Genomic DNA, 25,431 nt, shown 5'->3' with positions numbered 1-25,431 from the left:
ATCTAAACTTCCCTAGACTTCAGGTCTAAATTAGTGTATTTATAGAGTATCTCTTGAAGCCATAGTTAGAAAGACTTAAGCTTATTGTAGTATACAGGCGTGGGCATCCCCTGGCACATAGCCTCTGATATGCCCATTTGATTCTTCTGCTCTCTGTGTTATAATCTCACTCAGGCTCCTCTTGGGTCAAGGAATCAATTGGTTGATTATCAGCAGTGAAGCCATGAAGATGTTATTAGCCTGTTTTGTAGCTCTTATAATCTTTTTTCTTTCTCCTGTAGCAAATTGCCAGGAAGAACTTGACATCTCCCCAGATCAGATCAAAAGCCATTGTTAGAATGTGGAAACTACCAGCAAACTTTTCCAACTCCTTGGAAAATCTACCCAGTTTTTAAAAATTGCTGAATATCCACAACTAAAAAGGGGAGAAGGCATTTAAACAGGGAGTTAGATGGGATGGATGAGGCATATCCCCAAATAGGTTTTGTGGAAAGGAAGAGTTGTGGAAATCTAACAGACCTATCCCTGAGTCAATACCTGGTCTGTTTGTGGAGACCTTATGGGGCATTTCCTGTTACTTCTCAAGCCTTTCAGCCCATGGGAAGGTGCAATAGGACTGAACTCCTTAGGCTTTGGTCATAGACAATTTACAGGACATTTTCCTGGGTCAGGTTCCACATGGGAATCTTACAGATAATGCTGTAGGTCTACAAACTTGCCTGGATATCATCTGGGCATCTTTTGTAAAGCTGAAGTCTTCAGGGTCCAGAAGTGTGAGCCAGGGCCTTGTGTGAGCACCAGTGAGTTTTCCTTTGGAACCTATGTATCTCCCCTTACAACCACAACCCATCTTCAGGACAAGGAGTCTGGAGCAAGGATGCTGTACTGGTTGGATAAAGCCATCTAACCACACAGTGTATCTGTCTAAAAAGGCATAGTAAGTGTTCACCCTGAGAGATCACAATGACCCTGACAATTTTTTTGGATATGCTGTATATGGCTCTTAGAGCCTTTGGCTAACAAATGGGCATTTTAATAGATGATGTCTCACTAACTGTCAGTTGGTGGCAGTCTAAGAGCAGGGAATAGGACATGTCTCTAGGATAAACATCAAGCAAAAATGTAATTTAAACTACCACAGCTAGTAGTCCCTGCAGGACTTTTTAAAACTTGTGTCTTTGTGTAGGAACCTCATCTCTTTCTAGTTTCTTCTCCTTTCTCCAACTCTCTTGCGTTTCCCTAAATCATGCCACAAAAAGGATACATATTGGATGGCAAAGGAAAACCTCACAATAACAACTACAGTCTATACATATGTTTTAAAAAATATTTGTTTATTTACTTGATCTCACTATGTAGTTCAATCTGGTCTCAAACTCATTATGTAATTTAGACTGGCCTCAAGTTCACAGGGATCCTTCTTGCTCAGCCTGCCAAGTGCTGGGATTGCAGATGTGCGCCACCATGCCTGGTCCAGTGATGTATCCTTTTAGATGGAGACTTAAACTTGAGGCCACAGTTATCACACAAAAGCAAAGTTGAATGGAGAGAAAAAGAGAGCTAGTATTAGAGAAATAACCCCAGGAAGAGCTAGTTATAGATGGGCTAAGCCAGGTTAAGATCCAAGAGGATGTAGTTGCCTCTAGCCACCTCTGCCTCACTGTCAGAACAAAACTGCACAAAACCGTGTTTTTCTTTCCATTTTCTTCACGGGGAAGTGCCACGCTAGTACTCTACTTTATAACTTTCTTCCTCTGTCAGTCACCAGGACCAGAAAAGCCAAAGAATGCTTTAATTCTTAGATAGATGAAGGGGGAGAGCAGGGACAAGGAGGAATCGAGTTTCACTAAGGGAGTTTCACTGGCAGGGCACTTGTTATGAGCCTGTGAACTCTATTGGACCCCATAATCTTGATGCTACCCAAGTGGCCACCTAAAATGCACCTGGGCTTGCTGCCAATTGTACTCCTCAAAAAGAAACAATAGCAGGTGACCCAAGACCATGTTTCACAGTCCCAAGTGAAACATCAAGAAAGATGCCTGGAGGACTGTCCAGCTCAAACCAACCTGGCCTCAGCTCCGAGGCTGGTTCACAGGGCCACAGGCACATATAAATTGGCTGCCTCACTTCTTGTTTCAGCGACACCTCTGTAGGGATACGGGAAATCCCAGCCACTGAAAGAACATTTATGCTGCAAGGACCAACAGCAAATGGGTTTGCACAGATACAATGCCCTTCCTCCAGGTAGAAGAGCCCTCTCAGTCATACAGATGCTAAAGCCTTTTGCTCTGTGGCCTGGATCATCCTAGGAGTCTTCACTATGGTGGTGGTTGCTCCAAGTAGCAGCCAGATCAGCCATTCATCCCGTGTCCACCACAAGCAGCTTTGACCACTTGTAAAAAGCAAAAGAGTGAGTCATTCCAAGAAGGGCGTTACTTTCCTTTCAGACAAGGGTTCTTCTGGCTGCTGGCTATACTTGTAATCCTATTGATTGATCGTAATTTTGTCTCACATTATACTCACCTTGTGATTTTGTATTCACTTCATGATTTTGTTCTATAAAGCCACTTCTGTAAAGTGGAGTCCACAACAACCCACTTGGGCCCCCATCTATCTTTAGAGCTCTCTCTCAATAAAGTTTTCCTACTCTTAACTTCCATAGTTCCTTAGAATCCATTCTTCAATTTGGGGGAACACAAACTTGGCATATCAGACATGTAGCAGGTTGGGCATTATAATATTCCCCTTATATCATTTGGAAGTTCTATATCATTTCAGGCCTGACTGAAATAACTGGATGGAAATAAGAGTTTGCCTTTATTTCACGGATTCTGGATTGTAACTCATTTAGGTAATCAAAAATTATTGCTTGTTTGTCAATTGCTTATGCTTTGAATCTTTATACCTTGTTTCTTTTATGCATTTTTTGCTGTTAAAATGATGATTAAGTTGAGAACAAGAAAATTAGGATGTTTTTCTGATGATGTAGTTTTGTTTTGCAAGGAAGATCCTATGTTTCTGTTTTGGATATGCTAATTTGGACTTATTAATTGCTGAATTTATTGGTGCTCCTTGTTTGACTTCTTTGATTTGTTAGACAAGAGTGCTAGGAAAAGTAATGTTAATAGAATCCTCTAGTGGACTTTGATACTAACTAAAATGTGAATTTAAAAAATGCAGTCATGAGGCTCCAACTGCCAGTTAAAAGGCAATAAACCTGCAGCCATTCTTTTTTTTTAAATTTATTTTGAAGGTAGTAAAATATAACAGAATAAGACAGAACAGAGCCAACTGAGACACTGTAATGAAATTGGTACAGAACTTCACAGCAGGTTACCGGGATAACAGTAATAAGTATCACAGTATATCTCATTATCTTCACAATAGTTGTTCTTTCAATTACATATATCAAATAAAATGAAATGCAGAACATTATAGAACTTATCAAAACAGAATTTTGAATAGAGCAGTACCATTAATCAGAATGAAGCAAAACAGTAGTAAAAATATTTGCCTTCAAACAGATGGTAGAAGGAAATCTTCCTTATTTGCTGTGGTCAACCTCCCAAGAGATGCTCAGATCTCTGGTTCCCATTTGCTAACAGGGGGGCAGGGTAAAGGGAGGTAGGGGAAGTGGGATGTTTGACTCTCAGCCAGTGCACCAGTAGGCTCACTATTGCTTAGCAGAGAGGCAGGCTGGTTGCTTGGTTTCCCAGCATCCTAAGTTCCAACATGGTGTGGATCTCAGGAGACCCTGGTGGTTCTCCCCCTGGAGGGGCCACTGTCTGCCACACCACAGCCCTTACCAGGGAGGGGATCTGCTTGCTTGGTTTCCCAACGCCCTAAGTTCCAACATGGTGTGTATCTCAGGAGACACTGGTGGTTTTCCCCTGGCGGGGGGTCGCAGCCTGCCACACCACAGCCACTTACCATGGAGGGGAGCTGCTTGCTTGGCTTCCCACCATCCTAAATTCCAACATGGCGTGGATCTCAGATGCTGCTGGTGGTTCTCCCCCTGGAACAGCTGCAGTCTGCCACACCACAGCCACTTACCAGGGAGGGGAGCTGCTTGCTTCCTGTAGCCATGCTTAAGACTTGAAGAATAGGCTTCACTGGGACACTCTAGCCTAATTCATAGGCCTGAGTAAGTCCTCTAAAGGACTCAATGTTCTTAGCAGGGTCATCTGAAAAGTTTACCTGAGTACAGGCTTATCATCTGAAAAGTTTACCTCAGTACAGTGGATTTATACACTTCACCCTTAATATCCAAAGGACAAGTGGAAGAAACTCACGTTCAGTAATTGTCATGATTTGTGTCTGGATGTCCCCCCAAAGCCTCATGCAGTAATGGGAGCAGGTTTCTTGAATTTATTATTGATTTGTGGTCCAATGCTGGGACTACGGGTGTGAGTGTTATCCCCACCCTAAGGTGGTTAGCTTACATACAATATAAGGGACGAAAAGAGCCTTGTCTGTGTGCTCTTCCCTTTTTGTTCTCAACTGCTTTTGCTGTCTTCCATCACCATAAACTCTGCCGTGAGCCACTCTGCCTTGGACTCAGCAGATTATGGATCAATACCTTCACAAACTCTGAGCTAACTAAACCTTTCCTTCCTTCATTTTGGGTTTCAAGTATTTTTTTCTCAGCAATAAGAGAAAAGTATCCAGCACAGTAATAGTGGATGTAGATTTTGATAAAGTTGCCTGGGAAACCTTGTCCTCAGGGTCCAAAGAGCAAGTATTGAGGCTCAGTACTAGTAGTTGCACATGACTGTGCCTTAAGGCCCAGAGATATCTGGTTTCCCTTTCACTTACATTTGCATTTTGAACATAAGGAAAGATTATCTCTTAATGCAAAGAAAGTCTGAACATAAGGTCATTATGACCATTTTTTCTCTCTCTTACAGTACAGTTGTAGTTGTGAAATAGTATCAGAGTCAATACTTCCCTCTACATTCTATTTCGCATCTAGAGGGTAAGCTGGGCATGTGTGGGTGCAGGAAAATACTAAACAGTTGTTTCTTAATATATGAGGGTTGAACCATTTTTAGTGCTTAAGAATACACTTCAAAGGAGTAAGAGAAGTTGGCATTGAATTTCCATTGCAACACAAGGAAGAAAATAGGCATCCCTTTAAATCCCTACTTGGTTTTTATCTTCTTTTAAGGAATCCCCAAAGCACCCTGCTCCAGGTATGTGGTTGCCCTCTGGAGAGTAACCTGAAGAAACATCAGTCAGACTAACTATCCTAATTGACTCATAACTCTGCCTTCCTCAGAAACATATTCTTCTAACTCTATGTTTCCAAAAGCACAAGTGACAGTTGATTCCAGCTATAACACTCACGTTTGAAGAAGGAAGGATTGCTAGCAAAACCAATAATCAGGAAATTATCAATTATTTATCAGGAGAAAGATGAAAACACCTCTGCCTTCTTATATAATTTCGAGAGGAGCTAATGAAACACATCCTTGGTTCCTGGTTTGATAGACAGATTATTCTTCAAGACATGTTTATTACCTGGTCAGCCTCAAATCTTAGGAACAGTTACGACAGGTGGCTTTTGCTCCAGATGGCTCACTTGATACTTTAGTGAGTTCAAGGGGAGAAAACAAAGAAACCAAGAGAAAATGGCTGCCTTGGCTGTGGCCTTAAAAGGAATAGACCCTAAGTCTGATTCTTGGGGCTCCAAGAAGAACTTGACAGTTGAACTCACATGTTACTGATGCAGAGACCAAGCCACATTAGAATGCACCATGACAGGAACTGCTGTGAAAAGAGACTCTCAGCTGATTTGGGACTGTGCTTCCTCAAGGGTTCAGGGATAGTTCTTCTTTTTGGGGAAATGCTTCCCTATGACTTGGAGTGTTTGAATTTTCTGAAGTCATAGATCTGCAATATGTAGATGATGTACTGTTATGTGCCCCCTCAGAAGGGCTCTCTAGCAAAGGCACCCAGGCTCTGCTGAATTTTCTTGGAGAGAGAAGTTATAAAGTTTCTAAGTCTAAGGCAACAGTTTGCAGCCTTGAAATAAAATACTCCAGCCTTATCATATCTAAAGGAACCTGATGCTTGGAGGAATAGAGAATTTAACCAATACTTTTCTTTCTGTAGCCAAAGACCTTAAAATAGTTAAGGGGATTTCTGTGAATTAAAGGCTTTTGTCACTTTTGGAGAGCAGTGTATGGTGAGCTCAGACAACCCCTTTACCAGCTAATAAAGGAAGCCAAAGGACAGATACCTATATTTTAAAATAGGAATCTGATTCTCACACTACATTCCAGAAGTTTAAACAAGTGCTTCTAAATGCCTCAGCATTGAACCTACTGACAGGATTCTGCTTCAAACTGTATGTTTATGTCTTTGGGAGTGCTTATGCAGGATTTAGGACCTGCTCAACAGCCTAAAGGGTATGAATTAGCAAAAGGATGGCCTGCATGCCTTAGCGCTGCAGCTGCCATAGCTCTTCTGGTATGAGAGGCATCCAAGGGTACTGTAGGCAAAGATCTCATTGTGTGTACTCCTCACAATGTGGCAGGACTTCTTTCTTCCAAAGGGAGCCTACCTATGGAACTGACTTTTTTTATTTAAAGAAAAAAATAAAAAGACAAAACAGAAAAAAGGGTAGAAGTAATACAGAATTTCAAAGAAAAAAAATTTTTTTGGTCTCTTTGAGACAGAGTCTCTCTATGCAGTTCAGGCTGGCCTTGAGCTCACTTTGTAGCCCAGACTGGTCTCGAACTCGCAACAGTCCTCCTGCCTCAGCCTCCCAAGTTCTGGGATTACAGGCGTGAGCCACCATGTCCAACTCCCAAAGAAAAATATTAACACTAAGAAATTACTAGTTGACAAGTTACATATTATACATATACATGTCCTCTTAGAAATAGTTGTTCAAGTTATAAAATCAAAGGGTAAAAAGTGGACACTCAAACATTGACAGTGAAAATCATTCTGTTCAATGATCTAAAGGAAACAATAATATGGTCATCTGTCTTACACACTTAAACATACATATAGTTATATCCTTTACAGCACTTTCCTTCCCTTTCATTTTTGTAATATCTATTATATAATATAATATCTATTTTATAATATCTATTAGTCTTTCAGTTGTTATTTTTTACACTAGAGAGACCATGTGATATTTACAAATGTAAGACTTATTTACTTCACTTATGAGGATAGTCTCAAGTTGCCTCCATTTACCTATAAATACCTCAAGATCATCCTTTTTATAGCCAAGTAATATTCCATTGTATAAAAATACTACATCTTTTTCATCCACTCTGAAGTTCATGGGCATTTTAGTTGTTTTCAAGATTTAGCTATTAAAAATTGTGTCGCTATAAACATGGATGCACATATATCACTGTGGCATGATCTTCTCAGTCTTTTGGGGAAAATATCCAGGAAGGGAATAGCTGGGTTGAATGGAACTTCTAATCCTAGTTTGTTGAGAAATCTTCATATTGATTTCCATAGTGGCTGCACCAGTCTACACTCCCACCAGCAGTGGAAAAAGTGTTTCTTTTTCCCCACAGCCTTGCCAACATTTATTATCAGTTGATTTCTTGATGGCAGCCATTCTTCCTGGAGTGAAGTGAAATCTCAATGTTGTTTTAATTTTCATTTCTTGAATGATCAGTGATGGTGAACATTTCTTCATATATTTATTTGCCATTTGTATATCTTCATCCATGAAATGTATGTTCATCTTAGGTGGCCATTTTTGAAAAGGGCCTTTGAATTTGAGGGGCTTGATGTTTTTCAATTCTTTATGTACTCTGGATATAAGTCCTTTGAGGGATTAGACAACTGGCTTTTTAAATACAAGGCTCCTATTTATATAAGGACAGTCATTCAATGAAGATGTGGTTTTCCTTAAATCATGCCACTCTTCTACCAGAAACAGAAGAAATTCACGCTAAAAGACATGACCACGATCAGGTAATTATACTTATGTATGCAGTCAGAGAAGACTTGAGAAGACGCATCTCTTTCTGACCTTTATCTTGATATAAGGGAATGAAACTCCCAATCTACTATATGTCTCATATGAGTTCATGTTCTCTAAAATCAAAGAATGAATTTTAGGAACAATGGGGGTTAATAGCAGAATATATTTATTGAGAGAAAGAAAGCTTCTGTCTGAAGGACAGAGAGGTCCCGAGAGGGTTGCCTACGACTCTGTCTATTCTAGGGACTTTTATGAGCAAAACCATGGGGTGAGACAGGTCCAAGGTGAGGAAAACCCAGAAACTCCCAAGGTTGGCATACGGTGGGACAGAACTATGGTTAACCAATAAGATTAATTGCTCAGGTAAAATTGATTAAATCAGGGACAAATGGGGAAACAAGCAAGCAAAATGCTTAAAGAGCAGTGACTCTTCCCTTAGGAGGTTGGAATGGTGACTCCTGGCTTTCTCAGGGTGATAGAAATCTATTTGGAATTTAGTTCTTAGGGTGTGGGTGCATCTGTTTGATCTTTTGTCTTGAGACCTGGCCCAAAGCAGGAGATACTCTGTTTTCCTGACAGTTGCAAGGTATCTGGGCTTCTGCACTGGTTCCTTTGAGGACCTAATCCTGTCTTACTGCCTATAATATTTCTAACTCAGCTCCCTGTAACAATCTGACCCTCTTCTGTAATAGCAGTTCCTTTATAGAAAATGGAACAAGAAAGGCAGGGTTTGCAATAGTAGTGACTCTACATCAAACACAAGTTCTTCACTTGCTCCTGGGAGTAGTGCCTAAGTAGCAGAATCATCTAATTCAATCTTTGATTTGGGGGGATATAAACTCAACATGTCAGATATCTAGCAGGTTGAGAGTTATAGTATTTTCCTAATATCAGTAAGACTCACCTCTCCTTAGGTAAACACTCATGAAGAGCCATGAAAATTGGTAAACTTCCTAATATAGCTCTCATTGGGCACTTTAAGTGTACTTCTCATTGTGTGGTCACTGTTATCCTTGGTGATCTTCTACAAGAGTTAGAAAATCTGCTGGAACGTATGCATTAAATTCTTCTCGAATTCCATAGACATGTAGTTCTTGGGCATGAATTCATTGATGCAGGACATGGGCAGGATGCCAAGCCGACCATGCTCCTGACCCAAGACACTGCTGCCTTTCACTGACACCATCTTTCTGCCTTAGATATCACAACCAAAGTGTGCAAAATGGAAGATGATGGTGAGGAAGGATGGGGTGATACTGGAAGAGAGAGAAATCCAGCTGAAGAAATAGACCACACACTGCAGGGCCAGGGAGCAGACATCTCTGCATCTAGGATGGGGATTGGCTGACTTAACACCTTGGCTGATTAAGGACTCTGCAACAGGTTACTCGGCTAGTCACCATTTTCTCCTGAGGTCAGGGATAGTGGTGGAGCAGTGGCAGTAACACTGTGTTTGTCCCACACAGTCTCCAAGATATCTGTCAAAAGCCCAAGCATGGCTTGTACTTGGTCCAGCAGCAGCTTCCAAAACTCCTGCTTCCAAGCCACACTGGTGTCCTCATGGGGATAATCTAGCTGTTCTGAGGTTGTCTTCCGCCCGATCAGCCCAAAGGGAGTTCTCACAGGGGACTGGATCAACTCTTAAATGTTAGTAAAAAGTCATGGCAGAACACAGGCCAATATTGATATCCATTATCGACAACACCTGCAGAGTTTGATCTGTATAAAGCAAGGTGAAGTTTTATGGTGAGCTGAAAGGAGTGTAGGCAGGAAGCTATGAGTTTCCATCTTATCCTAAGGTGGTACCCCAAGCCACATCTTATGGAACAGATTCTCAACAACCATTAAACTGTATGTCATTCCGTAGTCATTCCTAGTGCTGGAGAGAAAATATAGGCAGACTCTTCAGGTTCCTATTTGCTGGGCAAAGTTATTGAGAAGCTCCCCTATCTCTTGTTTTGTTTCACTGGTCATACAATCATGAAAAATTCTGTCACTAGATTTTCCAGTGCTCTGAGGAAGACTTCTCCAGATGCCATGCTGGCTGGAGTGGGGGGTGCCCAAGTGACCAAGCTTTTGAGTTTCAGATACAGAACTTGCACAGCTCAGATCATGGTCCCAGAAGGCTCTGGAAGCCACACCCCCTCATGCAAAGACTACTTCTTCCCTACTCTGGATCTCTGGGGATCCGTTAAAAAACAGCACAGCCGCATCAGGGTCTCCAGGGACAATACACCCAGAAACCTGTGCCTCTCCCCGAGGAAACTGAAAAAGCCAGAAATGGGGCTTGAAGGCTGGAGAAGAGGTAGCAAGTGGGGAAGGGAGCACCCAGGCCAGACTGCCCTACTGACAGGGCCCAGAAAGGGCTCCCTGGCCTCCGTGGACAGCTGCTACCCACTCCCCTCAGAACTTCCCTGTGCTCCCCACCTCCAACAGGCCCAGTGCCTGCCTTGTATGCTTTTCACACAACCATTTTAGGTCTTCCATATCAAGCCTATTTTCTTATGTTGTCCTAATTTTCCCTAGGTCTGATGATTTTAATCGGTTCCAATTTCTCCTCAGTTCAAGTTGAGGTAGAAGATTAGGACTGTGGCAAAATCTGTTGGACAACTGATGAAATCTCTTTAAGTCATGTAGACTCAGGGCACTGCGCAGAACACAGGATTCAGGATGACTTGCAGCTCCTGAGTACCCTACAGGCAGCCCATCAGAACCATTCAGTTCCTCATTTGATGATAGCCATTCTGATTGGGAAGAGACGAAATCTCAATGTAGTTTGACTAATAGCTTACGATGTTAAACATTTTTTCATATATTTATTCGCCACCTGAACTATTTTTTTCAAAGTGTCTTCAATTTATTTTCATATTTATGGATTAGATTACTTCATTTCTTGGTGGTATTGTTTCTTATTGGTCTAAATGTTAATCCTCTGTCAGAAGAAGAGATGGGAGATTTCCTGTCATTCATAGGCTGACTTTTTACTCTATTGATTCTTTCATTTGCTGTACAGAAACTTTTTAATTTGGTGTAATCCCATTTGTTGATTCTCAATATTATTTCTCCTACAATAGAAGTTCTAATGACTTTTCCTGTGCCTATGCCTTCAAGTGTCTCCTCTGTTTTCTTCTAGCAATTTTAGAGTTTCAGTTCAGATTCTGTGATAGGCAGCTAAGTTAGAAAGAAGTTAATATACAGTAACAGTGGGCTTGGGCCTTCAGGGAAGTCATCTCAAAAAATAAAGACATCAGAACTGCAACTGGAGGCAAATCTGAAGAGTCAGACCTTAGGGTAGAGAAGCATTAGCAAGACCTGCATACCTTCCTAGAGACAAACAACTGGAGGGTGTACTGTAATTACTACCACCTGATCCAGTGGGCCCCGATAGGTGTCAGATAAGAAGGTGACCAGAATACCTGGACTCATATCTCCTCCCTTCCCAAGAATTCTTTGATCTTTCCACCTACCCTTCTGGTATGTCTCTTTTCTGTATTGGATCAATATTAGCTAAGCGGCTGTACTTGTAATCCTATAGGTTGATTGTAGTTTTACCCACATTCTACCCACTTTGTGATTTTGCTGTATACATTACCCCTGACAAAGAGCCTCAGTGGCTACCCATTTGGGACTGTTACTGAAAATCCAGGAACTACTCTTCTTCTCCTTATTTCTGTTAAGACTTTCCTAATTTTCTCCTTTGATTTGTAGCTTCATTTCTCCATACTGTGAGCCCATGAACTAGACACCTTTGACATCTAATGGGTCAGAGGAGTTATATTTTTCCTATATCCACACCAAGGCCTTAATCTACGTTGTATTGATTTCTATACAGAGTGACAGAGATGGGTCTAGTTTCTGTCTTCTACAGTTGTCCCAGCACCATTTGTTAAAGAGGCTGTCTTTCCTCCATGTATTTTTTACTGCTTTGTAAAGGATCAAATGATTGTAGTTGCGTGGGTTTATTTCTGTGCCTTATCATATTTTGTTAACAAAAAACTATGGCTTTATAGTATAGTTTGAAACTATGTTCTTATTTGTTTATTTGTCTCCCTACGTAGTTCAGGCTGATCTTGAACTCACTATGTAGCCCAAGCTGGCCTGGAGCCTGCAGATATCATCCTGCCTCACTCTCCTAAGAGCTGGGATTTTAGCTGAAACTATGTATTGTGGTATTTCCAGCTTTCTTTTTCCTCTTCTCCTTTTCCTTCTTTTTTTCCTGTTCCTCTTCTTCCTCCTCCTCTTCCTCTTCCTCCTCCTCTTCAGATTGTTTTGGCTGTACTGGGCTTGTTGTGTTTCCATACAAATTTTAGGATTCTTTATTGTACTTTGGTAATGAATGTCATTGGAATTTCTGATGATTACACTTTTAGCAACCCAGTCAGTATTAATTCTAATCCATGAAGCTGAGAGGTCTTTCCATCTTCTGGTGTCTGCAGTTTCTTCACTCTTGTGATCTTCACTGTAGACATCTTTTATCTTCCTAACTAGGTCAACTCATGGGACTTTTATTTTTTTAGACTACTATGAATGGAATTGTTTTCCTGATTTCTTTCTCAGAAAGTTCATTTTGGGTATAATAAAAGTTGAAGTTGATTTTGTATCCTGCTGAGCCCTTTGAGTGGTTTATTTTGAAAGAGTCTTACTAAATGGCCCAGACTGGCCTCAAAATGCCATCCTCCTACCTCCGATACTTCTGTGGCTGATTTTATAGGAGAGGATACTGAAGTTGTGGAGGCCCTGTTGGAAAGATAACAGTTTACTGACTGGTCAAGTTAGAATCTGCATTTGAAGCAGATTCCAGGCAGCTCAGGTTGTTAGTGTCTGGGAAGCACTAATGCTGAGTCAGCTAACCCCAGGCAACAGAATCACAAAGCCTGGGGAGACGCAACCCCTAGATCTGATAGCAGTTCCCCCGCTTTCTCTATTCCCCCCTCCCATCCTTTCCCATCTTCATCTTGAATGTGATAAATTCTGCCTATCCCCAGCTCTCCGGAAGCCTCCACTCTGGGCCACCAAGATGCACCAGCTGTACCTCTCTGCAGTTCTCCTTGTCCTCATGGCCAGCACCCAGGGGAAAGAGACAAGTACGCCTTCCCAAGGTAACTGCTGACTCTCCCCTCTCCCTGAAGAAGCTGGGGTGGGTCTGGATGGTGGCAAGCTTCTCTCTCTGGGTCTTTTATTGGGAAATTAGAAAATCCAAGGACATTTCATAATTAAAAGATTTATTGTACCAAATGCTTATCAGACAATTTTGCCTCGGCTGGGTTCCTACTTGTGATCCTTCTGTCCGTGCCACCAAAGTGCTAGGATCACAGACATGGGCTACTACCCCAGACTCAAGTGCTTTCTTGAGTTCTAGAATTGCTCTAGAGAATTGGTAGTGGAGCCATAACATTTATATACCCAGTGCAGTAGAATTAGGAGTCATCCCTGGAACTCGCAGCTGGTGTCTGATGAGAGAGCGGGCTCAAGAGTCATTCATTTTTCTACCGCCAAGTCAAACAGCCATTGAATGCCAGCCTGAGAACTGAGAGAACGGTAGCCTTGAGTTTTCCATAATGGCTCTTTAGCAATGCATGAAGCTAGCTGGATGGGCAGGGATGGGGCAAAGTGATTAGAGTCTTTGAGAAAGCCGAGGATGGGGTTCTGGGGTCCACATCCACTGACTTAACAGGTTTCATTTAAAAGTGAAGTCTGCTGCTACAAAGAATGGACAGCCACACTTGCCTAGCATGTATTTTATTTTTTACAAAAATAGGATGTCACCAGCCACATTGCTATTCTTAATTTATGATGTACTGCATGTATTTTCCAATGGGTATAAATATTATTATAAAATATTTATTAATTTGCAAAATTATTTATTGGTGAATTACAAGAGAAATGTATGCTTTTTAAATAAGGAGTAAAAAGATAAAGATATATAAACAAGGTTTTAACTGAGCATTGTGGCACAGGCGTGTAATCCCAGCACTCAGGACCTTGAGGTAGGAGGATTTCCTTGAGTTGAAAACCATGCTGGGCTAAACAGTGAGTTCAAGGACAGCCTGAACTACATACTGAGATTTTGTGTCAAAAACCAAAAACAAATAAAGTTTAAAACCTTAATTGACAGATTCCTCATCAAAATTCCACTATTTACCCAGTATGGTGGTGCAGGTTTGTAATTCCTATACTCTGGAGGCAGACATAGGAGGATCACTGCGAGTTTGAGGCCAGGACATCCTGAGCCCATGCTAACCTAGGCCACATAGTGAGAATCTGTCTCAAAACAAACAAACAAACAAACAAATGAAACAGTCCATGATTCTATTGACTGCAAAAAGTAGTCAAAATTAACAAATAGCATGTTTTCCTCCATGACAGCATAACCAGTTAAAGGATTTTTCTTTGTAAATTACAACTTGCAAAAATACAAAAAGTAAAGAGAATGGCATTATAAACCTCAGTGTTCCCATTTTAAGCTACAACAATTGTTGGCATGGAGAACACTAAATACATATATCTTCCTCCTATTATTTTCAGTTTATTTCCTGCAGTTCTCAATATAAAATCCAGGTATCCTCCAATTAATTAATTCATAAATAACTTCAGAGGGATGAATAAATTTTTTACATTATCACCATATCATGGCATAATGAAATTAACAATGTCCAGAAAGCAAACTGTCAAGTAGAGGTTTGACACTTCGAGCTCCCTCCCAACCGTGCACTAGACCCAGGGTTTTTCTATCGCTCGCTGTGTAGACTGTGCGGTGTGACCATCATCCTGGTTGACCGCAGACTTTCTTGTCTCTGCAGCCCCTCCACCTGATTTCTGCCTGCAGCTGCCCAACACAGGTCCCTGCAAGGGTCTGTTTACCAGATACTTCTTCAACCCCAAATCTGGGCTGTGTGAGACCTTTGTATATGGTGGCTGTGGAGGAAACCTGAACCGTTTCCAGGACCAGGAGGAATGTTTGCAGACCTGTGGACAGCAGCTCACATCCTTGGGCACAGTTGAAGGTACTGGAAGGGAAGGTCAGGGAAAATGGAGTGTAACGGACTTAAACGCCTCACACCAGTACTGCAACTCTGCAGGTGAGGCTTTCTTGACTCAGGGGATAAGTGACAAGTGTCCTGTGAACCCACAGACTGAGCATAAGCTCTTCTTGGAGCTTGGTAGAAGGTCACTGTTACAAATGTCCTTAGCATGATTTGAGCCATGTAAACTGTTCTCCTTTTTCAGAGGGGAAAACAGAGGCAGCCACTCTGTACAGTAGTCTTGAAGTTCTCCTGAGCTTTCAACACTCAGAGTTGGTGAAGTTATTTCATTACTCTCTGTCCTCTCTGTTCTCTGGCTGCATGGAGGACCATAGTTGTGGTGTGTAGAGTCCAGGTCAAGGATAGAATAAATGACTTCTAGTAACTTCTTTCCTTTACAAACATGCTGACCCCTGTGCCACCTTCATGTGTTGACATCAGAGCTCCTCCTCAAAAATAAAACCACTGGAACCATTTTCCACTGGCAATAGGTTTTCTTCTGTTCTCCGTCCTTCTGTGTTTTCTCTGTTAGAGCTGTACTTGGCGTCTGGAGCCAGAGCATGCTAAGCCAGTGTTCTATCAGTGAGCTACTTCTTCACCCAGACATTCACGTTGTGATTACTAGGCAGACTGGGATCTGTTGTTTGTAACTAAAAACTTTGTTTGCCTCCATCCTTAGATGTAGTATTTTCCACTGCCTTTCAGGGATGTAAACTTCCCTTTTCCTATAGATTGTTACAGGAACCCATGATTGTGGCATCTGCCACTTGAGGCTGAGTAACGCAGTACCTGGGGGACCCTGTTACAGTTTAATGGGCCAATAATAGCCCAGGTTCCTTCTCTACGATGAAGAAAGCGTTACCAAGGGTACACCCTGTAGTGAGTAGGAAGCAGCTATGTTCAGGAAGATCATAGGGTGTTTGTCCAGGGCAAGTCTGTGCCAACAAATGTTTAACACAAATCAAGAAATGTGCCAGAGCAACTGAAAAGCACTGCACATAGGTAAAAATAGCAAGAACTACAGAAAAATGGGGCTGAAAACCTAGACTTTCCAAATTTAAAGGCCATACATCGTGGCTTCAGGTGCCTGCATCTCCCACTGAATTTCTAGTTGTAATTTCAGGAAGATTGCATCTTTGAGATCAAGGACAGAAGCATTTAGCGTCTCCTGGGACTGTGGTAAAAGGGTATATGGGTCTGCTATTAATTGAAGAATGGTAGCACTGCTGTACTAGGCAACATTCTCTTTAGGGATTAACTATTAGTAAATATATGTATTGCATGAGGATCAGCGTGGCACCAGCAATCCTGTCAAAAACGTGTTATATGCTTTAACCTCAGGGTAGCTTCTGTCTTCTGTCTTGGGTGAAGATGTAGATCAAGGTCCACTCGATGAATGACCACTGGAGTGGCTTTGACAGGCCCCTCTGTGGTGCCATCATATTACGCTTAAGTATTATCTTCAGGCAGATACTGGGTCCCCTGGAATCAGGCTGACTGGGTTCCTAGCAGTTATGACATAGGTTGCCAGAGGTTTGAGTATCAGAGTGGACCTAAATAGAAAGAGTATATCTCCTCTAATTATTGGTGTTAGCTGGGTCTCTAGCAATTATGACATCAGTCACCAAAGGGTTGAGTATCAGAGTGCCCTGAGTAGGAAGAGCATATCTCTTACCATTATCGGTATTGGGTGCCCCAATCCCTCCATAAAGGCAGCTTAGAAAAACAAATCTTCCAAGTGGCAGTTCAGAGTAGGGGCAAAGATGTCTGCTTAGCTCTCTCAAAGCCTACAACAACGTTAAAATGGAATGAAAACCCATGAAGATAAGAAACTAGATTGAAGTCACCCCAATATTGCAGAGAACTGTAATCTCTTTGCCCCCTACACCTAGAGTAGCAGAAGCTCCTGAGAGTTAGTTGTGATGATCTTGTGTGGGAGCCTTGCAGACTGCCTCAGACGCCATCACCACGTGTGCCCAGGCCTTCTGTGCTGCCCACCGTGGTAAAAGAGGACCTCATCCCTCCCTGAGAGTGAGGCCAGTCTGTCTTCTAATGCCAGAGGCTTTCCCCCTATGTTCTGATAGATCCAGGAAGGACCAGAGAAGTCCAGGGCAGCGTTGCTTTGCCCAGTGCCCCGTTCATTTGCACGTGAAGCACTCTGACTTGCGTCTGTCCCTCCTTAGATTATTTAAAATTTCTCTAGTGTTTCATGCTTTGTCATAGGGTTCTCAGGCAGGTCAAGCATGGTTTTAGCCATTTCCTAATCCGGCTCTCATTTGTCATCTACTTCATCACTGTTATTGGGAGCCAAATCGGCTTCATTGACCAATCAGCTTATGCCAGCTAATGGAGCTGATTGACTAAATATGCTTTAGAAATACCTGACCATCTCTAAACTCAGAGTCTAAATTACAGGGTGCCTTTTTAAGGTGAAGCTGAATAGCAACTGGGTTTTTCTCGAGGGTCCTAACTATTAGACCTGAGCTTATTGTGACTAACACGTTTGGACACCTCTTATTGAATGCCTTCCAAAGTGGCCTTGATGTATAATTTTATTCTTTCCTTTAATCTTTCTCCTTTGTTTTGTTTTTTGAGACAGAGTCTCACTGTGCAGGTCAGGCTGGCTTTGAACTCACTTTACATCCCAGTCTGGCCTCGAACTTGCAAGAGTTCTACTGCCTCAGCCTCCCCAGTGCTGGGATTACAAACATGTACCACCATGTCCAGCATCGTTTGCTGTATTATTTTCATCTGACTTCTTCATCTGTCTGTGTCATAATCCCACTCAGGCCCCAAATAATTCAGAAGTTCTTTGATTATCAGAAAATACAGCTGCAAAGGCTTCATCCTTGTCCTAGCTGCCAGCGCTTACAACCCTTTCTCTTTCTGCTTCAGTGTGGTGTAGAGAAGGATGCATTGGACATCTCACAGGCCAGATCAAAAGCCATTGTCAGGGAGCAGAAACTGTCAGCAAACTTTTCAAGATCCTCAGAGAATCTACCTGATTTTTTCTTGTACTACTAAATATCTATATAACTGCAAAAGGAACTAGTACCTAGACTGTGCTACCAGTGCCTGTCACTTTGCAAAGGAGGAGAGCAGAGGTTGGGTTTCCTTAACCTGGGACCTTGTGATAGGTAGAACCAGACCTAATATGGGGTAGATTCAGGAAACAGCCTTTGTCTGCTGAAGATATTTACTGTGCAGGCTGTTGCCCAGGTAGCCTGCAGGGAGGAGAAGCTGAAAACCAGGTCGTCTGCAGCAGCAGCTCCTGAGGAATGATGACTTCTTAGGTACAGATGAGGACTCTGCCAGAGGGCCCTACAGGCTTCTGACAATTTTTCCCATTCCTTATAGTAAAAATGAAATTGAAACAAGGCATTATTTCTAGGTGAGGAAGGAATGGCCTCAGATCATTTCCTCGAAGGCCATATTTTATTACACAGAAATAGAAGTTAATGTTTTAGAAAGATCTCAGGGTGACACTTTTCCCAGTGGTTGAAGATCGAATTATAAGAAATAGATAAGGCGTTTTCCATGCTGCATATGTGGATAGGACGGGTAGAAACCAGGTTTTATGGTCCTGCAGGCTTGTCTCTGGGTAATTATCAGTAGTGGGAATTGTTCACTAGGCCCATGGTTTTACTGTTGCTCGCCGTGTAGACTGTGCTGTGTGACCATCATCCTGGTTGACCACAGACTTTCTTGTCTCTGCAGCTGCTCCATCTGATTTCTGCCTGCAGCCACCCAACACAGGTCCCTGCAAGGGTCGGTTTACCAGATACTTCTTCAACCCCAAATCTGGGCTGTGTGAGACCTTTGTATATGGTGGCTGTGGAGGAAACCTGAACCGCTTCCAGGACCAGGAGGAATGTGTGCAGACCTGTGGACAGCAGCTCAAATCCTTGGGCACAGTTGAAGGTACTGAAAGGGAAGGTCAGGGAAAAGAGTGGAGCGTAAGGGACATAAACGCCTCACACCAGTACTGCAACTCTGCAGCTGAGGCTTTCTTGACTCAGGGGATAAGTGACAAGTGTCCTGTGAACCCACAGACTGAGCATAAGTTCTTCTTGGAGCTTGGTAGAAAGTCACTGTTACAAGAGTGCTTAGCATGATTTGAGCCATGTAAATTGTTCCCCTTTTTCAGAGGGAACACAGAGGCAGCCACTCTATACTGTAGTCATGAAGTTCTACTGAGCTATCAAGACTCAGAGTCAGTGAAGCTATTTTACTACTCTCTGTCCTCTGGCTGCAGGGATGACCATCGTTGTGGTGTGTAGAGTTCAGGTCAAGGAGAGAATAATAAATGAGTTCTAGTAACTTTTTATTCGTTGCCAACATTCTGATTGCTGTGCTGCCTTCATGTGTTGACATCTGAACTCTTCTCCAAAAATAAAACCACTGGAACCATTTTCCACTGGCAATAGGTTTTCTTCTGCTCTCCCTCTTTCTGTGTTTTCTGTGTTAGAACTGTACTAGGGGTCTGGCGCCAGAGCATGCTAAGCAAGTGCTCTATCAGTGAGCTACTTCTTCACCCAGACATTCACGTTGTGATTAGCTAGGCAGACTGGATTCTGTTGTTTGTAACTAAAAACTTTATTTGCCTCTATCCTCAGATGTGGTATTTCCACTGTCTTTCAGGGCTGTAATCTTACCTTTTTCTTCCTGCAGACTGAAACATGCCAGTTACAGAAATCCATGATTGTGGCATCTGCCACTTGATGCTGAGTAACAGAATACCCGGGGGACCCTCTTATGGTCCACTGTGCCAATAATAGCCCAGGTTCCTTCTGTATAATGAAGAAAGTATTACTAAGGGTCCACCCTGTAGTGAATAGGAAGCAGCTATGTTCAGGAAGATCATAGCGTGTTTGTTCAGGGCAAGTCTGTGCCAAAAGATGTTTATAACAAATCAAGAAATGTGCCAGAGCAACTGAAAAGCACTGCAAATAGCTAAAAAATAGCAAGAACCACAGAAAAATGGGGCTGAAAACTTAGCCTTTCCCAAATTAAAGGCTATACATCTTGGCTTCAGGTGCCTGCATCTCCCACTGAATTCTAGGTGTAATTTCAGGAGGAAGGTATCTTTGAGATCAAGGACAGAACCATTTAGTGTCTCGTGGGATTATGCTAAAAGGGTATATGGGTCTGCTACTAATTGAAGAATGGTACCAGTGCTATACTGGGCAACATTCTCTTTGGGATTAACTATTAGTAAATAGGTATATTGCATGAGGACCAGCGTGGCATCAGCAATCCTATCAAAAACATGTTAATAATATGTTTAAAACTCAGGGTAGCTTCTTTCTTGTGTGTGTTGGTGTGGATGTAGATTAGGGTCCAATTGACGAATTACTACTGTAGTGGCTTTGACAGCCCTCTCTATGGTGCCATCATGTTACACTTAAGGATTATTTCCAGACAGAGACAGTGGGGCCCCCGGCAATCAGGTTGTCTGATTTCCTAGCAGTTATGACATAGGTTGGCAGAGGTTTGAGTATCAGAGTGAACCTAAATAGAAAGAGTATATCTCCTCTAATTACTCGTATTTGCTGGGTCCCAAGCAATTATGACATCAGTCACCATAGGGTTGAGTATCAGTGTGCCCTGAGTAGGAAAAGCATATCTCTTACAATTATTGGTATTGGGTGCCCCAATCCCTCCATAAAGGCAGCTTAGAAAAACAAATCTTCCAAGTGGCACTTCAGAGAAGGGACAAAGCTGTCTGCTTAGCTCTCTCAAAGCCTACAACAAGTTTGAAATGGAATGAAAACCCATGAAGATAAGAAACTAGAATGAAGTCACCCCAATATTGCAGAGAAGTATAATGTCTTTGCCCTCTATACCTAGAGTAATACAGACTCCTGAGAGTTAGTTGTGATCCTCTTGTGTGGGAGCCTTGCAGACTGCCTCAGACGCCATCACCACCTGTGCCCAGGCCTTCTGTGCTGCCCACCATGGTAAAAGAGGACCTCATCCCTCCCTGAGAGTGAGGCCAGTCTGTCTTCTAATGCCAAAGGCTTTCCACCTATGTTCTGATAGATCCAAAAAGGAGCAGAGAAGTCCAGGGGGGCATTGCATTGCCCAGTGCCCTGTTCATTTGCACTTGAAGCACTCTGACTTGCTTCTGTCTCTCCTTAGATTATTTGAAATTTCTCTAGTGTTTCATGCTTTGTCAAAGGATTCTCAGACAGGTCGAGCATGGTTTTAGCCTGTAGTTTCCTAATCCGGCTCTCATTTGTCTTCTACTTCATCACTGTTATTGGGAGCCAAATCGGCTTCATTGACCATTCAGCTTATGCCAGTGTGTGGGCCCAGTTGGATTTCCTGTAGCTTTCCCTCAGTGTATGGAGCTGACTGACTAAATATGCTTTAGACATACCTGACCATCTCTAAACTCAGAGTCTGAATTACAGGGTGCATTTTTAAGGTGAAGCTGAATACCAACTGGGTTTTTCTCGACGGTCCTAACTATTAGACCTGAGCTTATTGTGACTGCAGGTTTGGACACCTCTTGTTGAATGCCTTCCAAAGTGGCCTTGATGTATAATTTTATTCTTTCCTTTAATCTTTCTCCTTTGTTTTGTTTTTTGAGACAGAGTCTCACTGTGCAGGTCAGGCTGGCTTGGAACTCACTTTACATCCCAGTCTGGCCTCGAACTTGCAAGAGTTCTACTGCCTCAGCCTCCCCAGTGCTGGGATTACAAACATGTACCACCATGTCCAGCATCGTTTGCTGTATAATTTTCATCTGACTTCTTCATCTGTCTGTGTCATAATCCCACTCAGGCCCCAAATAATTTAGAAGTTCTTTGATTATCAGAAAATACAGCTGCAAAGGCTTCATCCTTGTCCTACCTGCCAGCGCTTACAACCCTTTCTCTTTCTGCTTCAGTGTGGTGTAGAGAACGATGCACTGGACATCTCACAGGCCAGATCAAAAGCCATTGTCAGGGAGCAGAAACTGTCAGCAAACTTTTCAAGATCCTCAGAGAATCTACCTGATTTTTTCTTGTACTACTAAATATCTATATAACTGCAAAAGGAACTAGTACCTAGACTGTGCTACCAGTGCCTGTCACTTTGCAAAGGAGTAGAGCAGAGGTTGGGTTTCCTTAACCTGGGACCTTGTGATAGGTAGAACCAGACCTAATATGGGGAAGATTCAGGAGACGGCCTTTGTCTGCTGAAGATATTTACTGTGCAGGCTGTTGAGGGGGTAGCCTGCAGGGATGAGGAGCTGAAAACCAGGTCGTCTGCAGCAGCAGCTCCTGAGGAATGATGACTTCTTAGGTACAGATGAGGCCTCTGCCAGAGGGCCCTACAGGCTTCTGACCATTTTCCCCATTCCTTATAGTAAAAATAAAATTGAAATAAGGCATTATTTCTAGGTGAGAAAGGAATGGCCTCAGCTCATTTCCTCCAAGGCCATTTTTTTTATTACACAGGAATAGACATTGATGTTTTAGAAACATCTCAGTGTGACACTTTTCCCAGTGTTTGAAGATGGAATTATAAGAAATAGGTAAGACGTTTTCCATGCTGCATATGTGGATAGGACGGGTAGAAACCAGGTTTTATGGTCCTGCAGGCTTGTCTCTGGGTAATTATCCGTAGTGGGAATTGTTCACTAGGCCCATGGTTTTACTGTTGCTCGCCGTGTAGACTGTGCGGAGTGACCATCATCCTGGTTGACCACAGACTTTTTGTCTCTGCAGCTGCTCCACCTGATTTCTGCCTGCAGCCTCCCAACACAGGTCCCTGCAAGGGTCGGTTTACCAGATACTTCTTCAACCCCAAATCTGGGCTGTGTGAGACCTTTGTATATGGTGGCTGTGGAGGAAACCTGAACCGTTTCCAGGACCAGGAGGAATGTGTGCAGACCTGTGGACAGCAGCTCAAATCCTTGGGCACAGTTGAAGGTACTGAAAGGAAAGGTCAGGGAAAAGAGTGGAGTGTAACGGACTTAAACACCTCACACCAGTACTGCAACTCTGCAGCTGAGGCTTTCTTGACTCAGGGGATAAGTGACAAGCGTCCTGTGAACCCACAGACTGAGCCTAAGCTCTTCTTGGAGCTTGGTAAAAGGTCACTGTTACAAATGTCCTTAGCATGATCTGCGTCATGTATAGTGTTCCCCTTTTTTAGAGGGGAGCACAGAGGCAGCCACTCTGTACAGTGTTCCTGAAGTTCTCCTGAGCTATCAACACTCAGAGTTGGTGAAGCTATTTCATTACTCTCTGTCCTCTCTGTCCTCTGGCTCCAGGGAAGACCATAGTGGTGGTGTGTAGAGTCCAGGTCAAGGATAGAATTAATGACTTCTAGTCACTTTTTTTTCTTTGCAAACATTCTGACGCCTGTGCTGCCTTCATGTGTGGACATCTGAGCTCGTCCCGCAAAATAAAACCACTGGAACCATTTTCCAGATTTTCTCCTAAAATAATATTTTCTCAGCTAAACTTATGCCCTTGCCTATTTCCTTATTCTGCTGTCTATCTCAGCAGATCCCGCCTCTTTCTTCTCCTCAGGCTTCTTGATTGGGTGTTATTCAGCTACACACTCTGAAAGCACCACAAGAACAAGAAATACGTGTCTTTGTTTTTGTCGTCACTTTGTCCTCAGCATGTACCATGATTCTTGACACAGAAAAGACAGTCCATGATTATTTGTGGAACAAGTGCACAAGTGTGTCTCTCAGTACAGGACTGACGACAGAGCTAGGGTGCGGAAGCCAGGACTCTAGACCTAATCAGCAGCAGCAGCATCTCATCCTTGCCTTCTTCCTCCACCTATCCTTCTGTGTGGTGTGGAGAGGTGGGGTTTCTGGAATCCGGTTCTGAGTATGAATCATAAGGAGCAGTGCGGGGACGGATGCTTTCACAAAGCCCTGCTGCAAATCCTGTGATAGCGTATCTCTGTCCTGTCTTGGTCTCTGGCTCCAAGTTTAAGTGCATTTATTTTCTTCCTCCTTTTTTGCTTGCTTGATCTTTCTCTTTCTTGCTTCTTTCCTTTTTCTTTTTCTGTCTGTTTTTTCTGTATGGCTATCTCTATCCATCAATCTTTTTGCTCTCCGACCTTCTGTGTTTTCTGTTAGAACTGTACTTGGTGTCTGGAGCCAGAGCATGCTAAGCCAGTGCTGTATCAGTGAGCTACTTCTTCACCCAGACATTCACGTTGTGATTAAGCTAGGCAGACTGGATTTTGTTGTTTGTAACTAAAAACTTTTTATTTGCCTCCATCCTCAGATGTGGTATTTCCACTGCCTTTCAGGGCTGTGAACTTACCTTTTTCTTCCTGCAGACTGAACCATGCCTGTTAGAGGAACCCATGATTGTGGCATCTTCCACTTGATGCTGAGTAACACAATAGCTTGGGGGACCCTGTTACAGTTTAATGGGCCAATAATAGCCCAGGTTCCTTCTCTACGATGAAGACAGTGTTACCAAGGGTACACCCTGTAGTGAGTAGGAAGCAGCTATGTTCAGGAAGATCATAGGGTGTTTGTCCAGGGCAAGTCTGTGCCAACAAATGTTTATAACAAATGAACAAATTTGCCACAGCAACTGAAAAGCACTGCACATAGGTAAACAATAGCAAGTAAAACAGAAAAATGGGGCTGAAAACATAGACTTTTCCAATTTAAAGGTCATACATCTTGGCTTCAGGTGCCAGAGCACATTTGATCTGCTGTGATTAAACTTTATCTGCTGAAGATATTTACTGTGCAGGGTGGCGAGGAGGTAGGCTGCAGGGAGGAGGAGCTGAAAACCAGGTCGTCTGCAGCAGCAGCTCCTGAGGAATGATGACTTCCTAGGTACAGAACAGGCCTCTGCCAGAGGGCCCTACAGGCTTCTGACCATTTTTCCCATTCCTTATATTAAAAATGAAATTGTAATAAGGCATTATTTCTACATGAGGAAGGAATGGCCTCAGCTCATTTCCTCCAAGGCCATATTTTATTACACAGGAATAGAAGTTAATGTTTTAGAAAGATCTCAGTGTGACACTTTTCCCAGTGGCTGAAGACGGAATTATAAGAAATAGGTAAGGCATTTTCCATGCTGCATATGTAGATAGGACGGGTAGAAACCAGGTTTTATGGTCCTGCAGGCTTGTCTCTGGGTAATTATCAGTAGTGGGAATTGTTCACTAGGCCCATGGTTTTACTGTTGCTCGCCGTGTAGACTGTGCTGTGTGACCATCATCCTGGTTGACCACAGACTTTCTTGTCTCTGCAGCTGCTCCATCTGATTTCTGCCTGCAGCCACCCAACACAGGTCCCTGCAAGGGTCGGTTTACCAGATACTTCTTCAACCCCAAATCTGGGCTGTGTGAGACCTTTGTATATGGTGGCTGTGGAGGAAACCTGAACCGCTTCCAGGACCAGGAGGAATGTGTGCAGACCTGTGGACAGCAGCTCAAATCCTTGGGCACAGTTGAAGGTACTGA

At 42.8% G+C, this 25,431-nt stretch overlaps 1 protein-coding gene across 1 annotated transcript in view; it reads left to right on the top strand.

The window, feature by feature from the left end:
* LOC101787904 (actinia tenebrosa protease inhibitors-like) overlaps nucleotides 1–25,431 on the top strand; it is a 39,866-nt gene that overhangs the window by 4,029 nt on the left and 10,406 nt on the right. The window contains exons 2-6 of the mRNA XM_063248268.1: nucleotides 12,946–13,059; nucleotides 14,761–14,964; nucleotides 18,700–18,903; nucleotides 22,701–22,904; nucleotides 25,221–25,424. Of these exons, the coding sequence (XP_063104338.1) occupies nucleotides 12,978–13,059; nucleotides 14,761–14,964; nucleotides 18,700–18,903; nucleotides 22,701–22,904; nucleotides 25,221–25,424 (898 nt within the window). The 5' untranslated portion in view covers nucleotides 12,946–12,977. The remainder of the gene's footprint in view (nucleotides 1–12,945; nucleotides 13,060–14,760; nucleotides 14,965–18,699; nucleotides 18,904–22,700; nucleotides 22,905–25,220; nucleotides 25,425–25,431) is intronic.

Source organism: Cavia porcellus, unplaced genomic scaffold, assembly GCF_034190915.1.
Source record: "Cavia porcellus strain 051 isolate PalLab524CR breed Dunkin Hartley unplaced genomic scaffold, mCavPor4.1 scaffold_5, whole genome shotgun sequence".
NCBI classification, from domain to species: Eukaryota; Metazoa; Chordata; class Mammalia; order Rodentia; family Caviidae; genus Cavia; species Cavia porcellus.
The sequence above is the reverse complement of the archived record's forward strand: the minus strand, read 5'-3'. Positions and strand labels throughout refer to the sequence as shown.